We start from the raw sequence: 24,426 nt of genomic DNA, 5'->3' as shown, positions 1-24,426 counted from the left end.
AAGAGCGAAACTCCGTCAAAAAAAAAAAAAAAAAAAAAAGAAGTGCTACGTATTCAACCACAATTCAAAACATACTCCTGAGTATGTGTTTTGTGCTAGGAATGTGATAAATAAGTGCTTTATATTGATTATATTATTTAATATTCAAACAACTTTTTTGAGTAATATCTTCATTTAGTGAAAAAGGAAATGTAAAATACTTTTTAAAAGCTCTCTTCTGGCTAGGCTTGGTGGCTCATGGCTGTAATCCCAACACTTTGGGAGGCCCAGGTGGGTGGACTGCCTGAGCCCAGGAGTTCAAGACCATCCTGGGCAACATGGCGAGACCCAGTCTCTATTAAAAACAAAAATATAGCTGGGCATGGTGGTGTACACCTGTGCTCTCAGTTACTTGACAAGCTGAGAAACCTGGGGTTGAGAGTGAGGGGGCAAGGGAGGAGGAAGTTGCAGTGTATGGAGATTGAGCCACTGCACTCCAGCCTGGGTGAGAAAGTGAGACCCTGTCTTGAAAAGATAAAAAAAAAAGCTTTCTTTCATGAAACTACTTCTTGTGTTATGAATGCAATATGTTATTGACTCTCTTTAAGGATAATAACTTCATTTTATTTCAAGAATATAACACAATTATCATCAGATTATATTATCTTTATTCAATTAAAGATAATTTTTTCCCTTGAGAATCTCCCTGTTACATAGTTCTTCTCACCCCTCACCATTATTATGTGATTCTTGGTTGTTGGTTCATATTTTAAGTAAGGCTCAACATCAGAGGTTCCCAATAAGAATGGTATTACTCCTAGGGGGCATTTTTGGTAATTTGTGAGGCACTATCTATTGCCACAGTGTTTGGGGATATTTTTGGCACTTAGTGGAAGGGTACTAGGAATGTTAAACGTCCCATCATAGGATGCACTGAACAGTCTGTGCAACAAAGAATTATTCTGTGTCCTGTACAATTTTTAAATGTCCTACTAGATATTCATGGTGGTAAAAAATATGTTCTTAATTACTTGAATCTGGAACACAATTCTGTTTTTAGATAAGCCTCAAATATTTTTGCATAGTTTTAATATACATTAAATTTCCCAGGCTTGTACCTACTATATAAATTGATGGAAGATTTTACTTTCTTCTGTTCAGAACTTTAGCATTAGTCACCATTTTGGACAATCATTTGGATATTACTGATGACAATCTGCTCATGCTATTTAAAATGACAATACAATGTTCCTGTATCAGTCTATGTTCATGGTTGTAACATTTGTGGTGATTCTCTGTTTAGGTGCAAACATCTGATGACTACATTATATATCTTAGTATAGTTGTACTAAAGCATTTACTTATTAAAATTATATATATATATAATTTTGTTATAAATCACCTCCCTCTTATTTATTCTCTATAGGACATTAGCATGTCATTTAAAAAAAATTACAGGTATAGTTAGGTCAATTGTAATTTTCACTGCAGGAAAATAAAGGGTATGTAAGAAGTAGTTAGAAAAAGGGAGTTGAAATTCATAAAGAGGCAAAAGCATCTGAGAGATATGAAGAGAGAAAAAGGAGCATGTCCAGTCATTTAAGTTTTCCCCAAGGATCTCTCTGTCTGTTGGGATGATGGAAGTTACTTAGAGCATTGTCTTACTTCTCTTTCTAGTCCAGTGCTGACTCTAGAAGTATCTATTGACAGGTCATGTAGTTCTTTTAGAGAGGTATTCTACTGGCCACAGCATAGTAGGAAATGCCTGAGCCAGCAGCTCTGAAGACTAGGGAACTGGTTCAGCTATTCCAAGCCCTTTAATTAATTATGCTACTGACTGCCCCTGAGTCTGTTCCCAGTCTTCACTGTCTGTGACCCTGGGTTTTTTTCCCATGGTTCTACTTAACTCATTGTTTCAGTTTTGTCTTTCATTTGTGTTTTGGGGTCTTTTGCTCAGTTGGACTGTATGTTTAATCTTATTCCATCTGTAGTATATTATTATTTAACAAGTTCCTCAATGCTGATTCCACTCTTCCAGGTTTCCAGAGCTGCTGTGGATTGATTTTTACATTTATTCTTCCATTCAAAGAAACTCTGGATGGAAGTAGATGTAAAGGCATGTCTTAATCAGTTATTTCAGGTGGAAGCCATTCTAAGCACTTTACATAAAGGAAATATTTTCCTCCTATGATTGGTATGTTAAAATTTTTATTGATTAGGTATCAGTTTTGCTGTAGGCAAGCCACTATAACTAAATTCAACTGTCTGACTTCAATTTTTTCTTCTTTTGTTTTGTTAAAGAAATTATTTTTAAAAAGTGATAAAGTGCAGAAAACTTACAATCCATATCAAGTAAGGCACGAACAGATTTAACAAGTTCCTTAGATTCAAGCACCAGCGTTGCTGGGATGTTATGTCCATTCCTTCCCATCAGTGTGAGAGAAGTCTGAGAAGCTAACACAGCTCTTCTTTCACTATGAAGGCAATAAAATAAAGTTGAACTTACTATACAATAAAAAACATCTATCTTTACTAAATCCGAAGTTGTATTAGTTATAGATTTGTACAAAAATATTTCTGTTTCTGAGGACATTATTTCATAGAACCAAAATTGAAGTAATTCACATAAAACAATATTTCTGTTTTCAGTTATTTATTACATAATAAGTAGAAATATTTTAAAATTAGGTTGATTTCATGCATGAGAAAGAAGTAACAGAAGGATGACTTGTCTCCTAAAACATTTGTTGGGATTATTTTGTGAGTGCTTGTGTTTTGCTAACATGATATAATTTTATTTAGTTCTATATAAATTCAAATTAAGCATAAAACATGAATTTATTAAACATACATTCGTTATTACTTCTAGTAATATTAAATATAAATTTAATATATATTATTTTTGCTCCTGAAATTATCTCTTAAACTATTCCATTTTTTGCCTCTAATCAAAAACAGCCTAGAGCATTTATAACACTTTAAAAAATGCAAATGTCACCTAAACTGAATGAATTCTGACATAAACATTAGATGTTTTCCTCAAAACATTACAATAAAACATACTTGAAAAGAAACAATTTTAACTGATGACAAAATTATCATTATTTATAGTCCATGTTCCTAAGAATAATGATATTAATGAACAAAAAGAAGCAAAAGCATCAATTCTCAAATGCAAATACATAGCCTTTATTCTGTGTTGAATGACCAAGGCCAATATCCACGTAGAAGATATGCTATATTGAAATGACTGCACCAGATTTTACTAGTGTTTAATTTAATAAGACACCATGAAACATTGCTTGATGTAGCTGTTTAAAGTTGTCTTTTTTTTCCATGAAGGAGTTTAAGGCAAGGGCAGGCTCTGGCCTTTAAATAGTCATTTTAACCTTAATTTTTAAAATAAAACTTGAATTATCAGTCAAGGTAAAAATAAGACCTTAGGAGGCTGAGGGTGGGTGACACATTTAACTCATACAAGAAATAAATAAATATGATTACTGATTATTTTTAGATCCTTACTGAGAGTAATAATCATGAAACTCACAGAGTTATCTTGTATCATAAGCGGCATGGATAGTAAGAAGATATGCCAGATTCCTTCATCGTAAGAAGTAAAACATTATACCAAATAATGAGCTTAGAAGTGTATTATAAATATTCATTTAAATTAAAAAATGCTATGTGGACAACTAAAATATCTTCATTTATTAAGCTGCTGTTTTCACAGCAAAGGGTAGAATATTTATTTACTTCCTAGGACAGGGTGTCACTATGTTGTCCAGGCTGGGGTGCAGTGGTATTATCACAGCTCATTGCAGCCTCAATCTCCTAGAACTCCTGGGCTCCAGCAATCCTCCTTCCTCAGCCTCAGCCTCTCAAGTATTACTGGGACTACAGGAATGCGCCACCACATACAGCTAGTTTTTTTTTGGTAGAGATGGGGTCCCACTATGTTGCCACTATGTTGCTTGTCTCAAACTCCTGGGCTCAAGTGATCCTCTTGCCTCAGCCTCCCAAAATACTAGGATTGCAGGCATGCACCACACATCCAACCTCATTGAGTCTTCCTGTTTCTGCAAATGTATACTGTTAGAAGTAGAAGATGTATTTAGGACTAGTGGCAGCTATTATGAGATTAAAAAAAATTACTTTGGAAATGCATAAACAGGAACCTTGCTTTTGTAAATGTCTTTCATCATGTATCGAAATGACCATAAACTTGTGGTTTGAAATAAATAAATTTGATTAGTATGTTTGCAGGTTCTAGCAAGAAACTTTAAATCCAAAACATATTATGAATAAGACAATCAAGGTATACTCTCCAAATATATTTATTTTATTTATATCTACTGAAAGACGAAAATGAAAGAAAATGATTGCACAAATATGTTTTCCAAAATTCTGTTTGCCAGAAAAACTAATCTGCCGGGTTGTTTTTAGGAGTGAACCTGTGACCAGAAACTTTTATTCATACACAGGACAATTAAAGAATTTCAAGTTAATCTCATCTTTATAGAATTTTTGACAAAGGCAAGATAGGTGGTTCCTACCTCAATTTTAGAGGACAAGGTTACAATGATTGACTAAATGCCTCCAGAAATTTCTTTAATAGAGATGCAACCCAAACTATGTCCTTGCACCTATTTCCATACAACAGCATCCAATGGGAATTATGTAGCATCTTAGGATTATTTAAGAGATTTTTAGTATTTTAGTCACGATGACCAGGTGAAGAATTCAATCACTACCCATATTCTACAAAAAGCACTTAAATTTTCTTACCTTAAATTTGATAGAGAAGTACAATAATCAGAAAATACTTCTTGAATAGCCTAGCAACGAACAAGATGGTGAAGGAGATATGTAAGTTTGACATTTTTAAAAAGGGTCTTTTCTTGATTAATATTTACAACCTCCTCTTTCCATGGATTAAACTGATGTTTCTATTATGTGGGGGGAAAACAACGATTGAACTAACACGCAATTTTACTCAGAAATATAACAGCTATAAAAACATTTCTTTATAAGGTAAACAGTTAACAAATAATGTTTATACATTATCAGGATTTTTAGGAAAGTATTCATTAAAATAGTTATATCTGGAATCACATTACCTTGACTCAATTATTTCTCTAAACAATCTATAAAATGTTAGCCAGTCTTTTCAGCATATATGCAGTTCTAAATCTGACCGTAAGTCAGCATTGCTGTTTTGAGACTAGAGAATGTCTCACTAGATACCAAATACAGTAACATGTATATGCCAGTTGCCTATATATTTTTTAAAGATGAACATAACAAAACAGAAAACCTTACCTCTACAAAATGAAGAAGCTTTTTAGTGGATGCCTCAAAAGTTTTTCGAGCCATTTCTGATTTTCGTAATTGGCAGTCAAGTACCATAATTCTCTTTTTTAAATCCTGAACACTTTCCTGCACAGAGATATCAAAGGGAGCATTTAGACATTTTTCCAGTTTTACATTACTGGTCCCAATTTTCAGTTTTTATGAACTAATATTCAATATTGACAAATTATTTTTTTCCTCTTACTATACATATCTTCGGATTTTGGGGGGCATGTAACTAACTGTATATTTAAAAGTTAATTTGCACAGAGATACTGCAAGTTTTATGAGATAAGTTGCACATGACTTTATTCTTACAGTAAAATACATTTAAATTAGTTTATGGGTTTTTTTTTTTTTTTGCAATGTGTCTTACCAGATGCTGACAGAAACCTCTTCCAATTTAACACATCTAAAAACTCTGGACACACACACACACACACACACACGGACACTCACACAGAAACACACACACACGATGTAAGATAAAGCTAGCAAGGAAGTAAAGGAATTCCATGGAGAATTCCAACAGCAAAGCCAAATTAACCCACTGAGGTAAGAGAGCACTAAAGCATGATTTACTTGGCGGGTATATGCTGATCCCTGGTGCCCTACAGTTTGCGGTTTCATCAGGCACAAATGGAAAACAAAATAACCTTAATGGGTGAACTAAGAAGAAGTAAACTTTACAGAGGTAAACAGTATTTTGATGTTGACTCAGGTGACTTAGTAAAAAAGTTTCTCTGAAGATTCCTAACCAAAAATCCCCACTCACGCAGGTCTGGGGCCAGAATTTACATTATCTGTGTGGCCTGAAAAGCCATATGCTAAAATTTTAGTTTACATTGGTCCCAGGCTAGCAGAAGCAAACTCAAAACTCTGGGGAGTTATTTTTAAAACTCAGATCTCAAAGAATTCCCATTTATAATGCATCGACAGAACATGACCTCACAAACAAAAATCACTGAACACCTGAGAAAATAAGCTCTATGAATTAAAGCTAACTGAAGGAAACAAAGTATAGTATCAGATCTATAAAGACAGCAGATATTTGAGTGAGCAGAAACAGAATATAAAGCAATTACGTTTAATATGTTTTTAAAATTAAGAGGGAATTGAAAGTATAATACATAAGAAATTATCAAAATAGATCCAGATAACATAAAAAATAAATCTCAAAAATAAAAATGTAACATAACTAATAGAAACTTTATTTATAGATTTAACATCCAGTTAGATACAATTGAAAAGAGAATGGGTGAACTTGACAACAGAGGTAAAGGAACTAATAGTGGAACAGAAAGACAAATATTGAAATATAAATGGCAAGAAAAGGTAAAGAGAAAAACAGCCAGAAAAAGCTACAGCACACATCCAATCTGAATTACATAAGAGCAAATGCAGAGAATGAAAGAGAAATTGCTCAGGATAATAGCTTAGTGATTTCCAGAAATGGCAGAAGACATTGCTCTTCAAATCAGGAAGCTCAGTGAATTCCAAACAGTACACATTAAAGTAAGTCAACATATGATTCATCATAGTCAAACTGCTGAACATTGAAGCCAAAGAGATATTAAAATCATATAGAAGGAAACAGATTGCAAACAAATGACAGACTGACAGTTGACATCACAAACATGAAATAAAAACAGTGAAAGAAATTAAATGCCAATTTAACATTTTAAATGTAGCAAAAATATATTTCAAGAACAAGAGTTGAATAAAGTTGTTCTTCAGACAAATAAAATGGTGAGAGCTTATTATCACCAGATCCTCACTACATGAATTTCTGAAATATGTACTCAAAAGAAACAAAGTGAGAAGGTCTAAGATGTAAGAATGTTTAACAGAAAATGGTAAACATGGAGTCTATCAGGAAAATGCTGACCACACAAAACAAATAATCAATGGCTAATCTGTGGACATAAAAGTAAAGAAAGAACTAAAATACTGACAAAAATGGAAATTAAGTAAGGAGTGATGATTGGATTTGTGTTCTAAAGTGCTTACAATATTTAGAAGAAGAGAAAAGGTACTGATTAATTTTATAATTGAAGTTAAAACAGAATGTTAAAATTTCTAGGATAATCATTAAAAATTAAAAACAGAATGTGTAACTTTGAAAATAGAGAGGGATGAACGTAATGGGGCAAGATGATATTGGAGAAATCTGAACCAATAGAAAAATTACTAGAGCACATGGGGAAAATAAAATGTACAAAATAAGGGGCAGAAATCAGGCCAAGTGCATGAACAAATAAGAGTTTAAATAGGAAGGTCTTTCCAATTAAAGGTCAAAAATTAGCAAGATGGGGGAAAAAATCCAGCTACGTGTTATTTACCATGGATACAATTAAAATACATTGAAAAGTTGAAAGTAAATGTATGGTATTTAGACAAATACCAACTAAAATAAAGATGGTGTTACTATTTATTATCAATCAAAAATAGACATTAAAGGGTAGAGATGATTGTGAGATTGAAGAGCATGACATTATCATAAAAGAATGATAACATAATTCCAAGCTCGTATTCATCTAAAAACATTAATTCAAAGTATATACAATTAAAAAGAGAAGCCAAAAGGGAGATTTTGGCACACTTCTATGAGTAAATAATGGCTGTAGCAGACAAGGAAATTAACATAAACAAACAAGAATTGAACCCCGCAATTTAATGACCCTGATCTAGTGGATTATATAGAACAAGAGCATCCAACAATTGCAAAATTATTTTCAAGCTTTCTTTGAACATTTGTAAACAGGCTCCAAGGTAAGCCATGAGGCAAACATTGACAAATTTTGAAGTTATTATTCTATAAACTAGATTATCTTGTCACATTGAAATTAACCTTTCTGTGTCTCAGTGGTGTTCATAAATAAAGAAAATCACAAATATGTAAGTTCTTCCCAATTTAGTCTACATATTTAATAAATTTGCAGTGAAAATTCTAATACATTTTTTCTTTTGATGGAATTGATAAGCTGAATCTAAAATAGATAATAAAAAATCAAAGGGTCATGTAGACACCACACTTCTGAAGAAAAAGAATTAGGCAGGATAATCAGATACCAAGACTTACTGTAAAAGATACAGTAAGCAACACTATGTGTTATTCACAGAGGAATATACATTGACCAACAAAAGAGAATAGAGAACCTCAAACAGATTCATACATGTATGAAATCTTCATATATGACAGAGATGATTTTGTAGATCAACTAGGAAAGAAGGGGCTTTTTAGTAAATGGTGAAGAGATATTCATTACAAAGAATGAAATGGATTCCCACTTCATACAGTGCCACAAAACCAATACAGAAGGATCAAAACTTTAAAACTTTTAGAGGCAAATATTAAATAGTATCTTTATATCCTTGAAAATGGAAGAACTTCTAAAAAGACACATGAGGGTAAAGATTTTTAAGTTAGTCTACATGAAAATTAAAAACTCCTGTCCATTTCATCACAGAGTGAAAAGGCAAGCCAGAAATTTAGAAGAAGACTTTCATAACATTTAATAAAGGATTAGTAACCAGAAAAATCACTACACATCTATATGAAAAAGATAACTAATCCACTAGGGAAAGGGTCAAGAGATGTGAAGAAGCATTTCACAGAGAAACACAAATGCCTAATAAATAAATATACGCTTAACTGGCTACCAGGGAGAAGGAAACCTTGGTTTATGACATTTGTGGGTAGAAATAATTCCATTATGGATGATTTCAAGCCACCAATCTGATGTCACTGTACATGGAGTGAGAAGAGATGCATGCAATCAGCTCTCATGAGCTAGAGTCAGCTGGTCCTAGCACTTCACTGTCTCAATGCCATTAGTAACCAGGAAAATTCAAATTAAACTATAATGACATAACACTTATTACACGTACCAGATTGATAAAAATTAAAAGTAAAATAAAACAAGGAGTCAGCAAATATGTGGGGTAAACAATAATTGTTATTCATTACTGGTGGGAGTACAAATTAGTTCAAACACTTTCAAGTACAAATAGGTATTACCTAGTAAAGCCAAACTTACAATTATTCAACTTAGCAATTCTACTTCTAGCAGGTAACTATTACACATGTGGAGCAGGATACATGCACTAAAATGGTTTTAGCAACATTTGTAACGGAAGAGAACAGAAACACTTGGACTGTCCATAAAATGCAGAATGGATAATTACACTGTAGTATATTCACAAAATAGAGTACAAAAAAACAATAAGACACAAACTAGCTAAAAACTTGAAACAGATGAAAGGCAAAAACAAAATGTTGAATGAAGAAAAGCAGGTCAGAATGATACAGAGAGTATATTTTGAGTCATATAAAGTTGATAAACAGGTAAAACTAAACAACATATTATTAAGGAATATATACATAAGTACTTAAAATTTTTGAGAAAATGGTTAACAATAAATCCAAGAAAATGGTTATCTCTGAGGGAAAGGGTAGGAGATACAATGAGAAAGAAACACTGTAGGTCTTCAAAGGTACTAGGAATGTTTTATTTCTTATGTTGAAGGTGAACAAAAACTCCAAAAGGTAAATAAATAAATAGATAACATAAAGATAAAAATAATGAAAAATAAAAGCATTGTTATAAAAATAATTTGTTACCCTACAAATAAACACTTGAATCTTAATTCTGTAACATCTTGGTCAATATCTCTTTAAGCAATCTCATGATTTAAAAAAAAAAAAAAAAGGTTTCCTTCTTTTTTTCTACTGGTATTGGGTTTAGAAAACATGAACGTTGAGATGACCATATCTAACAGCTCTTTAAAAAAGACTGTTTTCAGTGACAGGTTACTTACTGGCTTAGAGTCTTGTTAAGAGAAATGGCATGAGACCCCCATTATGAAAAAAGAAAAGCTGAATTAATTATATTACCAGGCAACTTAGGACAAAAATGTTTCTCAGTTAAGAGCTAGAAGAGAGATTACAAATAACCCAAGCTCAAAAAAAAAAAAAAAATTCATGAGAATGTTCATGAAAGCTCTCTTACTTAAAAATAAAATATTAAACACTTGATTTTCACTTCAAAAGTAACCATAATAAATAGTACTTTTGACATTTTGATAAATCTCAAAATATTTTCATACTCAGGCTAAATTTACATAACATAATCACATATCTCTATTTTCATAATGTAAAAACTAGGTCGAAAATAACAAATATGTAATATTCCTAAATATTGCAGCTTTGTCAACGAAATGTTTTACTCTTGGCCTGTGGTGTTACCAAAGGGTGATGGGAACTTCAGCCTTCTTGTGGAACTGGTTTAAATGAACAGATGTGAGAAATTGTTTAGTGACTTTTAACAGATTTCAAAATTTTCTTTGGTATTTCGCATTTCTAACACTAGTTTCATTTTCACACAGTATATTTAAAGTATTCATCTTTTTAATTTTTAAATAAATAGTCATAAATTATTCAAATTTGCTTTATGTTCTCTTAGAAACTGATTGGATTAGAGATATAAATACCAGTTATGTTTATAAGTGAACAAGTCTATGAATATTTACTTCAATTTACTCAATTTTCTACCTTACTTCAGTGAAGTAAAAAAATATATGACTATTACAGTTTTTTGAAGGCTCTTCACTGAATATAGTATATATTATGTAAAAAAAAAATTGCATAAAAAAGTTTGCAACGCCAGGCGCAGTGGCTCACACCTGTAAGCCCAGCACTTTGGGAGGCCAAGGCGGGTGGATCACATGAGGTCAGGAGGTTGAGACCAGCCTGGCCAATGTGGTGAAACCCCATCTCTACAAAAATACAAAAAATTAGCTGGGGGTGGTGGTGGGCCCCTATAACCCCAGCTACTTAGGAGGGTGAGGCAGGAGAATCAGTTGAACCTGGGAGGCAGAGGTTTCAGTGAGCTAAGATAGCCCACTGTACTCCAGTCTAAGTGACAAAAGCAAAGCTCTATCTCAGAAAAATAAAAAAATAAATAAAAAAATAAAAAGTTCACACTGACTTCTGAAAAGCATTCAGTATTTTGCTACTGAAATTGGAAAATTATCTATTTAGTACACCTTATATTAGAAAAAAAAATCAAACTCAGTTTCTTCCTATTAATTATATTGGCCTTAGCAAACATTCTTTCACTTTTACACTTCCTTGAATGCTCTAATCAAAAAGCAAACCCATCCCTAGACACCCCGCCTCTCATTCTCATAAAACAAATTAGCAAGTTCAGAAACAAAAAGAAGAAAACCAATGTAATCAATTAAAGAGTTCCTGCCAGGAATAATGGCTCATGCCTGTAATCCCAGCACTTTGAGAGGCTAAGGCGGGCAGATCACCTGAGGTCAGGAGTTCAAGACCAGTCTGACCAACATGGAGAAACACCGTTTCTACTAAAAATACAAAATTAGCTGGGCATGGTGGTGCATGCCAGTAATCCCAGCTACTCAAGAGGCTGAGGTAGGAGAATCACTTGAACCCGGGAGGCAGAGGTTGCGGTGAGCTGCGATAGTGCCATTGTACTCCAGCCTGGGCAACAAGAGCAAAACTCCATATCAAAAAAAAAAAAAAAGAGTTCCAGGATTTAATACCTGAACTGAACAATGCTGACCAATGACCTAAATAAATTTGGGGCACATGCTTTTCTATCCCAAAGCCATCTGGATAAAGGAAGGCTGAAGACCTTTACATTGCCCCCATCAGGACACAGCATCCTATCACTGAATAATAGAAGACAAACACTGACCTAGTTTAGAAGTGCAGATGAAAAGAAAATGAAAACAGGATACATGACAACGGCAAGGAAACCATGGTAACTGGAAGAGATGACTGCTTTGCTTACTTTATTTTGGTCAGAATAATCAGCAAGCTGAGCCTTTAGCTCTGTAATCTCGGCCTCTAACAGACAGATCACTTCTTCATAGTCCATTTCCATTCCATGTGCCTGTCTCTGTGCAGCTTCAGCAAGATGAATCCGACTTCGCAGGGCTCTTGTTTCTTCAACTACAGCTTTGGCTTCCTAAAGATTTCAAAATTAATGTCATTTAAAAAAATACATAAGAAATAGGTCAGTGGTTTATACAAAATATTTTCATTGCCCTGGAAGTTATAATTCTAAAAAGTCAATATACATATATTCTTTAGTTCTTTATTCTTTATTAAGTGAGGTAATTGCTGATCTTACTTTTTCCTTTATTGATTTCAGTATGGAGTTGATTTCAGTATGGAATCTCTTGACTTCACATACCTAGCATAATATTTTGAAAATAAAGGAAGTAGAAGAGAGTTGAAAATGGAAAATAGAAGAATAAGAATGGGCTCAAAGGATACAAAGAGTAGGGTACAACAAAACTAAAGTAGGTGGTAGGACTCATGTTCTAAAAAGGTCTTGCAATGTCATCAGATGCTGCTGAGAGATTTATAGTAGTGTTTGAGGCTTCTCCATGGACCAATCTCCAGGGGCCAAAGTTTTCTCATGGACAATAATCTATCTAGTACTTAAGCCAAAAGGTAGAATTCAGTAGCAAAACACATAACTGTTATTGAATGCAATGCTCACAAGACATTTATGAACCACATGTTGTATCTCAGGTGCTTCATGTGTCTTTTCTTACTTAATCTTTAGAACAATATTGAGAGAAAGACATTATTAAAATAACCATTTCATACATAAGCAAGACTCAGAGAAGTTATATGACCTGTTAAAGGACACACAGCAGCGCCAGAATCTGAAACTAGATTTGCCTGACTCCAACATTAATGCTGCCTTTCTGTTGTTTTACTCTGCCTCTAAATAAAAAAACAAAAAACCCTTATACAGCTATAACTTCCACCTTAGGAAGAGGATAGGGTAGCCAAAGCTACTTGTTCTCTCAAAGTGTACTTGGAGGGAAAAAAAATATACCTTGGTACTGGGTCAAAGACAGTCCCCCAGGACACCAATATAATTTAATATGGCACTTCATATACTGTAAACCATTTCTTTTTCTTTACTTGATGCAGAAATCTCTTTTCTCTGCAATAGAACTTTCTGCTCCAATTGCCATGGCTAATATTAAACTATGGCTATTTTAATTTTTTCAGAACTGTTATGGGACATTTGCTTTAGTTTGAGCCTGAATAGATTTGAAGTGCTGGGAGGGTTAGGAATGCTGGCATATTCTTAAGGCTCAGTGTTTCATTCATACATTCAATAATGGTTTATTAAGTATTTATTATGTGTCAGGTTCTGCTTCAAGTATTGGGGGTAAACACTAAACAATATAGACAAAAAGACTTCCCTCTTGCTCCTTGGAATTTACATTCAAAGTTTGGGGAGATAGTAAATCAGGGATGAGAGGTAAAGGTCTCATTGAGAGGATAATTGGCCAGAGACCTGCAGGGGGAATGGAGTCAGTATTTCCTAAGGAGGATCTTTCTAGGAAGAGGGAACAGTTTGCATGGAGGACCGCAGATGAAGTTGTGCTTTGCATCTTTCAGAAAACAGCAAGGAAGCCAGTGTAGCAGAGGTAGGAGTGGTACGGAAGAGGGGAATAATAAGACATGAGGGCAGAGTGGTAACAAGAGTGAATGTAGGGATGGAGGTGGAGTGAAGTGGCAGAGGCTCAGAGAATTTGTAGGCCATTGCAAGGACTTTGGTATTACTCAGGGTGAGATGGGACATGATTGGAGGGTTTTGAGCAGAGAATTGATGTGATCTGACTTAAAGTTTAAAAGTGTTATTTTTGCTGCTGTATTGAGAATAGACTGTAGGTGGTCAGCAAGGGTGGAAGCAGGGAGAAGAAAAAGGAGACAGGCAAAAATTAACTGTAGCTTCAGTAAGGGTGATAGTGGTAGAGCTGGTATGAAATGGTTAGATTCTAAATATAGTTTGAAGGTAAAGCCAAAAGGATCGTTCATTGATAGCATTTATTTAGCAGCCACTGCATCTAGCAACCATGTTTATGACAAAAATACAAAGGGATAAAAGATAATTTCCCCTTTTCTGTCTCAACTTAGAACATCAGCTATGACTTAGATAAATGGATGAAGAACAGAGGATGTTAGACAAAGAGAACCATGTGAACAAAGGAATAGAGACAAGAAGAAATGTGGCACACTGAGAAACAATACAGACTAATTTTGATTGGAGTAGAGACTTGCTATAGGGAAATAATGAATAAAAAAAGGTTGGGGAGAGCGAGGAAGTCAGGCTCTGGTAGAAATGGCAGGCATGACAGGCAAAGGAGCTTGAGTCTCAAGAAGACTTGAAGGCCTCTGAGCAGAAAATGATATGAGAAAACAGTGCTTTAGAAAGCTAAATCTGGCAGCAGGGTGCCAGATGGAGAGATGTGGCCAACCAATTGCCTTCTATGCCCTTGACTCAAAGAACTTTATTTCCTTGTATCTGAAAGTAATTGTTTTATAATAAAATAATACTTTTAGAAAGAAGTATCTGGAAAAGAAAGGGACACTAACCTAGCCTACCACACTAGTCAATTTTGTTCAGATGATCAAGAGAGTCTCTAGTGACACAGCTGGATCAACTTCACACCAGACTGCTGTGGTGCATACAGGAGGTAACGGCTAACTATGTGCCAGCACTGTTCTCAACGTTTTACATCCATCAACTCAGTTAATCCACACACTGCCATGGATATGTCTATTATTATCCACCTATTATTATCTGCATTTTATAGACAGGACATTGACACACAGGAAAGTTAAGTAATTTAGAATCACAAACCTAAAAATTGACAGCTAAGATTTGGCAGTATAAAGTTCATGTTGTTGGCTACTATGCTATACTACTTTGCCAACTACAGAAAATGTTAGAAAAAAAAAAAAGTCACTTGTAGATGACATAATTATCACTGTCCAGCCCTGGATAAGCCTATGATGTGGCCATTACAATAGGCATATTTGAGGCTGCTTTACTCTCCATTTCTCATTCAATCAAGCTTAAAAAAAAAAAAAAAAAAAAGCCTCTAAAGGGAAAGGGGAAGGGCAGAAAATTATCCATAGCTGCAATGAAGAATAACTAATTTGATGATTTGTCTTCTTCACACTCACTTTGTGCAGCTTTTATTCATCTATAAAAACAGCACTTTTATTTTTGTTCAAAGAATGCTAGTTAATTAAATGAAGAATCTGGATGGAATTTATATAGCCATTATAGTGCACTGATGGTAATACAGTGTGAAATGTAGTTGGGTGGTAAAAGATGCAGAGGTTTTGATGCTGAATAAATTCATGCTATTTCTTTTGTAAATGTATAACTGTCAGGTTGGTGAATGTGACCCCTTAGCAAAGTTCTAGCCCAGTTACCACTGAGTGGCTGTTAAAAAGATTAGTGCACTGAAATGATGACTTTTAGAGGAAGCAGTAAAGAAAAGATAACAGCAGTGTGCCGTATTTAGCAATACAAGATCACATAAATCCATTTTCTCTTTTCCTCCCAGGCTGTCTTCTAATAAATAACTGTACAGCCTCCTATGTCAGTAACAATTGAGCCAGAATTTTCCCAGTACCTCACCATGAAACTGAAATTCCATCAGGGCAAATGCTGTAGTCTATTTACTGATTTACTGTGTACTAGATAGAGTTTAATTCCATTTAGAAGGTTAGATAATAAAAGAAAAACTAAGATATAGTAGTAAGTCAGAAAATGCACGTGAGCATAATCCTTTTTAATACTAAGTGGTGTGAGCAAATGTACTAGAAGGGAATCCTAAATTATGAAGTAAAATCTCTGGCTTAATTTTTTTTTGGCAACACTGAGGAAATTTCTTCAACTCACACTGTTCCTTTATAAAATGAGGTTTTTCTGCCTCACGTTTTCATAACAAATCTTTAAAGAAGATCAGACCAAATTCTTCTTTGAAAATGTAATCTTAATTAATGAAAATCTTTGTAGGCGACCAATACTTTGGACTTGTGTTGGGACAAAGGACGGCAGCAGCTCATACACAGGACAATAAATATACTATGTGTTTTTCCACATACAGCACTTTTTCCCTACAAGGTAACATTAGAATCAAACAAACAAACAAACAAAAAAACATGGGCTTTGGATGGGACATAACTAGGTTACAATCTTGGATCAGAATCTTAGATTTTTAAAAATTTTCTGGCTATATAATTGTCTAGGACTCAGTTTGCTCATTTTTATAACTGGAAATCGCACTTATGTTATTAGATCAAAACAACTCACAAGAGAGTTAAAGAAACTATTGTAGTTCTTGGTAGAGTTTTTTTCCTTTTCCTTTTTCAAACTTTGAAAAAATATACATAATCACCTATGTGATCATAGAGCTAGACAAAATAATTTATTAAGGGTTTTCCTGAGGCATTCAATTAGTAACATCAGCTCCTGAACTTTGGAGAGTTGTTTGGAAACACAATTTACATATGTCTTTTTTAATGTTAGCAACAATCATGTAAAGCCCTTTCCTCCAGTTATGAGTTTTAATGAATGGCTCCCTATAGTAGAAGGAAAAAGCATTAAATGTAGTAGCACATCTGTAATTAGGCTAATACATCCACATCAGTAACTTTAAAAGTTCTGCAGTTTTTAAGTCCATCAGTAAATCTTTCAAAATGTCAATAGGTGACAGGAGAAAAATGAGACTGCCAAGAGATATATGTTTTTGTGCAATGTAACCTATGCTACCAAGCCCTAAAGAATACTTCTCTTATCAGCTTCCTACATCCACTCTTTGGAAAACCCTTCTTGGTCTTGGTACTATTACAGCTTGTGAAAAAGATTAAGGGTTACTTCAGGAAAAGGGCTTTTGAATGAAAATGTTTAAAAGCAAGTTATATCTAGTTTCTTTAACTTATGAGTCTGATTTGTTAAAATATATATAATATACCTTTCAATGGATAATCTCAAAGTGCTTTGCAGATATTAACAACTGAAGGTATAACTCACCCCTCAGGCATGAATGTTTATGGGGGAGAATATGAATTCTTAGAACTTTTTAATAAACCTCTGACATATGCTTTCTTTTCTCTTTCCTCACTCCCCCTCCATGATTCATCTAGCCAACTCCTCCTCCTCCTTACCTAACCAGTAATTAGGCACTGTGAAATCTTCATTTATAATGTAATTTGCAGCCATTGCTTAATTTCCATTCTTACCACTGTATTACTGACTTATATCTTTATCACCTCATGCTTGGGTACTATGAATATCACATATGTGATCACCCTGCCTACTGTGTTCTTTACTGTAATATATTCTGCATACTTCTGAAAGATTGATTTCCTCAAAATATTGCTGAAGTACCAACTTAGTACTTAGATCATGGTCCATGATAAAATATATCCTCATTCTTCAAAGTTCTCTACTACTTATTCCAAATCAACCTACTTACTAGCTTTAGTCCACTTAACTTTCACATGATTATCATATCCAAGTACATTAGCTTACCACATTTCCCAAGATACTTTGGGTCACATTAATCCTCTAGGTATATATACTTTTCACCTTTTTCCATCATCTAGTTATGACTTGTCCTTCAAAATCCATCTCAAATTTCACTTTATCTGTTTTTTTCCAGTCTACTTTTGCATAAATGATCTTTTCCTCCTTTGTTATCTTTTAGACTTGTTATCTGTAATTAATCACATATTTAGTACTCTTCCTATATTGAAATGTCATTAAAATACTTTATTACCCAACTTTCTAAAATCAAAGAGTCTTGACTGCCCAAATTAGAACACAATCTGTCTGAGAGCAAAAACCCTATCTAATATGAGCAGGTGCTCTATTTAACGTAAAATGAGATAAAACTGAGTTGACAAACCATGAAAATGACTATTTCATTTTTCATATATGATAACTGCCTTAGGGAACTTTATTAGGCAAGAGGCTTTCATAGGACATTTCTTCAAAAAAGGGTTCAAATTTATGGGAATATTAGAACTATATTTCATTTAACAATTAAAATAACAAGGATAAACCATGCTTTGAGAAACATCATATCATAATAGGCAAATCATTTCATTATATTCCTTTTTTTTTTTTTTTGGCAGAGTCTCACTCTGTTGCCCAGGATGGAGTACAGTGGCCAATCTGGATTCACTGCAACCTCGGTCTCCCACATTCAAGTGATTCTCCTGCCTCAGCCTCCCACGTAGCTGGGACTACAGGTACGTGCCACCACGCCTGGCAAATTTTTGTATTTTTAGTAGAGATGAAGTTTCACCATAGTGGCCGGGCTGGTCTCGAACTTCTGACCTCAAGTGATCTGCCTGCCTCGGCCTCCAAAAGTGATAGGATTACAGGCGTAAGCCACCACGCCTGGCTGTATTATATTCTTTCAATATAAATCTTTAAAAATCTTTTTACAGTATTTATCAAGCAAATAAGACTAAGTAGAATGAAGAAAACAGCAAGGTTAAAAATAACAGTTATACTTGCTTGTCAAGTTTATTTCTTGTTTTCATTATATATAAGATTTTAAAATTATGAACATTAGTTTATATTTCCTTAAAAATTACAATTTTCAGTCAGGCACAGTGGTTCATGTCTGTAATACCAGCACTTTGGAAGACCAAGGCAGGTGGATCACCTGAGGTCAGGAATTTGAGATCAGCATGGTCAATATGGTGAAACCCCATCTATACTAAAAATACAAAAATTAGATGGACATGGTGGCAGGCACCTGTAATCCCAGCTACTTGGGAGGCTGAGGCAGGAGAATCTCTTGAATTTTGAGAGGCAGAGGTTGCAGTGAGTTGAGATCATATCATTGCACTCCAGCCTCCGTGACAAAGCGAGAATCTGTCTCAAAACAACAACAACAACAACAACAAAAACAAATTTACATCATGAGAAATATAGTGCATGTTCTCTAAGACTAATCCTGAAGGTCTTTTTCAACCCTTCCTAATTCCTTGATTCCACAATTTAGGTAGCAACTTTTCTTTATAAAGTGTGTAATAATGATGGGTATCTAGGACTTCAAGAAAGAAAGACTTTCTTTAGTTTGTATGAGAAAGCAAAATCTTCATTTTGCAAAGAAAGATTGGTTAAGCTTTGGAAGAAAAGCAGGTCAATCACATTATAATTAGCTCTAATTAACCCTCCCAAGAGCTTTCAACTGTTTTACCTGCAGCTGCCTCACTCACCAAAAGGTGCAAAATTGATTTCTGACTCTGAACATCAAAGAATATCAAAGAAACAATTTTCAATCTCCTTTATAAACAGAAGTCCCTAATCAAGGACAGATATAAAAATATACCTAGCTGACAATTTTCATCATATGAAACTTAGTCGTAATATAAATATTAATTAGTTACAACCTCTTTGAACAATATATTTAACCCTGAACATGTATTTTCTGCTTTAATGAAGGCTGACATAGAAAAAGAAAAAAAAAACTATTTTTCTAATTCTCCAATTCTGGTTACACATGTACCAAAAGGGAAAATTTGTAGTATTGGAAACTTCCTTTCATAATTGCATATTAAACCCTTTTCATTGAAAAATGGTACAGTTCAAAAGCAACTTTTAGGGGTATTAAACATAAGAATTCATCTGAAGTTTGCGATTTAAGAGAGCTCTGTCTTTAAAACAGAAATATATTTCTTCCAAATTAACCTTTAGAGATTTAATTAAATTGGAACCAAAATTTCATCAAATTTTGTTTTGGAGGAATTTGACCAAGAATTCTAAATTCGAAACTAGACATAACAAGATCTAAATAAAAAGATTCTTAAGTTGATGTGGATGAATAAATCAGTGAAAACTGGTAAGCAAATTTTGAAGCAAGAAAAGATAAAGAAAGAGAGAAATAAGAGGAAACATGGCCCAAGGATCTAAGTTTCATAAAGCAGCAATAGTTGGTACTGGCCAAAGAGGAGTTAGATAAAACGGTCATTCATCTAATAAATATTTATTGAAAAAGCAACTAGAAAGACCAGATAGCCCAAACAGACTCTAGATTATGTAAGAATTTAATCTATGATAATGGTGATAACACAAAACAAAAGTGGTTGCAACAGCTATTTGAAAAAAACAGTGTAAAGTATAGACCCTCATCTCATACCATGTATCTAACAAAACAATTTTTTAGATAAAGATATTAGAGGGATCTGGGTAAATATATATCTGAAATATGGCTAAGAATGAACTTTAATAAAGTTATAAAAAAGGAAAAATAAAGATAAAGGTTTGACACATAAAAACACTTTTGAAGTTTAAAAACTCCAAAAAAAAATAGACAATTTGTAGACAGAGGGAAATATATATTGCAGAATTGGTAGAAATAGGGTTAATAACTACAATGTAAAGAGATCTTATAATTACAGTATAAAAGGGGGAAAACAGTGATTAATTAAGAATATGAAAGGAGGAAAGAGGAAAAAGCAGTGCTAGGAAGCGGACAGAGACAAGATAAAGGGCAAGTGGCAGGAGGAGCAGAATACCACTAGCAACCACACCAGGAAATCAGCTGCTTTCATTACTGAAGAACTGAGACGAAGTTCACAATTTAATTTCAAATCCATGGTTACAGACAATCTTTGATATGTAACATGGATGACAGTTAATCAAAGGAATATCTTCAAATAGAGTGATTTATTTATGTGAGATTACTCATGACTAGAGAAGTCTTGTTTTTAACTCTAAAATAGCTTGTGAATAAATCATTTAACACAATGTCATGAGTCCCATGCTGAAGTAAGGGACAGAAAGTGTTTCTCACATAGTAAACTGCCAAGATAAGAGTTTTATAGTATCAACTGCCTTATCACTACTTCCTCCTTAGGTAAAATTTACTAGTTTGTCAGCCAAATTAATTTATATTGCTCTAACCTTAAAAAACAGAAAATGTTCAGCTTCTAAGTAGATGTTTAAAATATACCCTGAAAGGTGTTCTCTTAGCAACTGAATAATGAAATGTTAGTGATGTGTACTTGTTTGTTTTTAGTAAAGCAAAGAAAATTATGGAAAGTAATGCCTACTTTTCTATATAGATATGCCTCTAATAACTCACAAGCCACAGGACACCTATTATAAAATGCTTTCTAGAAAGTGATGATTTTGCTCTATTTTTCTTTTTCCTTACTAATTTGAGAGCTCCTTGTAGAACTGTATGTTTAGCATTCACAACGACTCCATATAAAGCATGCATTTAATAAATGTTTCTTAAATTCTCTTACCAGGTCTCCCTTATAAGTTACTACAGGGCTATGTGAAACAATTGATGAGAAAGTATGACATGTGGTCCCTGAATAGCCAGAAAATAAGTGGCTCACAGTATGGAACCTAGAACTTTATCAGCATCAGTTCTAACTAAGCCAACCTACTATAGGCAATAATCAAATGAACTGGAAGGTTCCTATGAAGAATCGCAGATTCTTCCAACATTGAAAATTCTGTGATCCTAAATTGAGTTCTATATTATAAATGAAATAATAAAATTTATCTTAGAATCCTTAAGATGGTAAGATATTTTCTACAATTAAAAAGACAACTATTTGGAAATGAGAATTTGAAACAGACACCTTTGTTTGCCAATGCTTGCTTAGAAGGCTACATTCACCTCTAATGAATCACTAGGTATGTTGGTGTCTGTGCAAACAGGAATGTCAGCTGGGCTATCCAAAAGCTATGTGCTGGTGTTCCTTTCTCCAAGCTCACTGTCTTCACCTTAGGCAGTTTCTTGGGCAGAGTCTAACAGTAGAGAATACAAGAGTCATTTTCTGAATCACAAAAAAGGAAGAAATGTAAAAGAAATTCAACTAAGTTTCTTTAATAAGATTCTTCAACCAGATTGCTGTCTATCACCATAAGAGCTTTATAACTTTTTTTCTCAGAGATTTAAAAAAATCTTTTAAAAATGCCTTTTCCAACTTTCAGATACACCAATCAAAGCTCATTATTACTGGTCATTAGAGAAATGCAAATCAAAATCACAATGAGATACCATCTCACGCCAGTTAGAACAGCGATCATTAAAAAGTCAGGAAACAACAAATGCTGGAGAGAATGTGGAGAAATAGGAACGCTTTTACACTGTTGGTGGCAGTGCAAATTAGTTCAACCATTGTGGAAGACAGTGTGGCGATTCCTCAAGGATCTAGAACCAGAAATACCATTTGACCCCGCAATCCCATTACTGGATATATACCCTCAACATTATAAATCATTCTACTATAAAGACACACACACAGGTATGTTTATTGCAGCACTATTCACAATAGCAAAGACTTGGAACCAACCCAAATGCCCAACAATGATAGACTGGATAAAGAAAATGTGGCACATATATACCATGGAATGCAGCCATAAAAAAGAATGAGTTCATGTTCTTTGCAAGGACATGGATGAAGCTGGAAACCATCATTCTCAGCAAACTAACACAGGAACAGAAAACCAAACACTGCATTTTTTCACTCGTAAGTGGGACTTGAACAATGAGAACACATGGACACAGGGAAGAGAACATCATACACTGGGGCCTGTCCGCGGGTTGGAGGGTAGCAGAGGGATAGCATTAGGAGAAATACCTAATGTAGATGATGGATTGATGGGTGCAGCAAACCACCATGGCATGTGTGTACCTATGTAACAAACCTGAATGTTCTGCACATGTAACCCAGAACTTAAAGTATATATATTTTTAAAAATCATTATTAAAATTTAAAAAATTATATATGAAAAAGCTTTTTCAGATAATTGTAGAGATGGAGTCACGATTTGTTGCTCAGGCTGATCTTGACCTCCTGGTCTCATGCAATCCTCCTGCCTTGGCCTCTTACAGGTTGGCATGTAGAGGAGAGTGCAGTCTTTATCCAACCTCCCCCAGCAGTTACATCTTGCATGACTATAATAGAATATCACATCTAGGAAACTGACATGAATACAATCCACCAACTTTATTTAGAATCAACCAGTTTTAAATGCAATCATCAATAAGAAGGAACAACCCACAGATACACACAAGAATCTGGATGAATCCCAAGGGAATTGTTGCTGAGTAAAAAGAACCAATCCCAAAAAATGACATACTGTATGATTCCATTTATACAACATTCTTGAAACGGCAACATTATGGAGACATAGAATAGATTAGTAGTGCCAGGTGTTAGGGGAGCACAGTAGGAGGTGGTGTGGCTATAAAAGAATAGCATGAGGGATCTGTGTAAAGAGGGTTTTTGATAGAAAATAAAAATAAAAGTTGACATTCTGAGGCCACAAGTGACTATCTGAAATGGAAACAGGAACATTTTACTACAGCATGCTTTTAGAACAGAAAAGACTGACAAGTATATGTATTTTTCTTCTTTTTCCCTCTGAAGATGAGATAGCCTCTAAAATACCTACTAGTGCTATACTGAAAAACTAGTAAAAATTTAGATCACTAAAGAAAAATAAAAAGAAATCATATCAATTCTAAAAATTAGAGAATTTATTGCTTTTTAAATAATTACACAAAGAAACACAATCTTTAAAAGTGTGAAAATGTGAATAGTACTTTAGTAATCACTTATTTTTGTTCCTTTTAAAGATATATTTAATTTGTTCTTAAAGTTTCCTTTGTTGTTTCATCTGTAAACTAAGATAGCTCACATGTCAGCTACACCAGCTGTTATTAGATTCAGGTTCAACCTCAATTGTCCATAGACAATCCTGTGTTGATTTGACCTTACATTTCTGCCTCAGAGGACTTCATGCTCTCCTCAAGAACGGAGCCCAACCTTTACACAGGTGAGGCCAACTACAACTGCGCTTATCTGAACCCAGAGAATTTACCAAATGCAAAATATCCCATGTTTCTTTAGGGAAGAGACCGGTTCAGACAAGCTAAATATTTTGGCTTTGGACTATTCACCGATTCATTGTTGCCTTAGGTCATAACACTATGCTGAAAGAAACTTTAAAAACAACTTAAGTGTGAGAGTAGGCTTTAGAAAGTTGTTGATCAAAGGAAGTTGCTAAAAGAGCGGCCCATGCCTGTTAAAAGTTGTTAGAACTTGAAGAAAAAATAACAATAATTTCATGGGAAATTGTGCTCATGATTTTAAACTTAAGCTCGGTTATTCTATAAGGCATAAAAACTCATAAAAAAGTACTTGAGCTTTAGAGAACAGTAGAGCCAATTCTTTACAAAGCAGTGAATAGATAT

General features: G+C 34.1%; 1 protein-coding gene across 5 annotated transcripts in view; it reads right to left on the bottom strand.

Moving 5' to 3' along the window:
* The window catches only part of STXBP4 (syntaxin binding protein 4), a 170,885-nt gene that overhangs the window by 64,486 nt on the left and 81,973 nt on the right, over positions 1-24,426 (bottom strand). For all 5 annotated transcript variants that reach the window (XM_017538788.2, XM_017538790.2, XM_037742116.1 and 2 more), the window contains 4 exons: positions 12,150-12,326; positions 5,299-5,415; positions 4,765-4,814; positions 2,320-2,453 (listed from right to left, as the gene is read on the bottom strand). In XM_017538788.2, coding sequence (XP_017394277.1) covers positions 2,320-2,453; positions 4,765-4,814; positions 5,299-5,415; positions 12,150-12,326 — 478 coding nt within the window. The remainder of the gene's footprint in view (positions 1-2,319; positions 2,454-4,764; positions 4,815-5,298; positions 5,416-12,149; positions 12,327-24,426) is intronic.

Source organism: Cebus imitator, unplaced genomic scaffold, assembly GCF_001604975.1.
Source record: "Cebus imitator isolate Cc_AM_T3 unplaced genomic scaffold, Cebus_imitator-1.0 Scaffold115, whole genome shotgun sequence".
Lineage (NCBI taxonomy): Eukaryota > Metazoa > Chordata > Mammalia > Primates > Cebidae > Cebus > Cebus imitator.
Note: the sequence above shows the minus strand (reverse complement) of the source record. Positions and strands in the feature narration are given on the sequence as shown.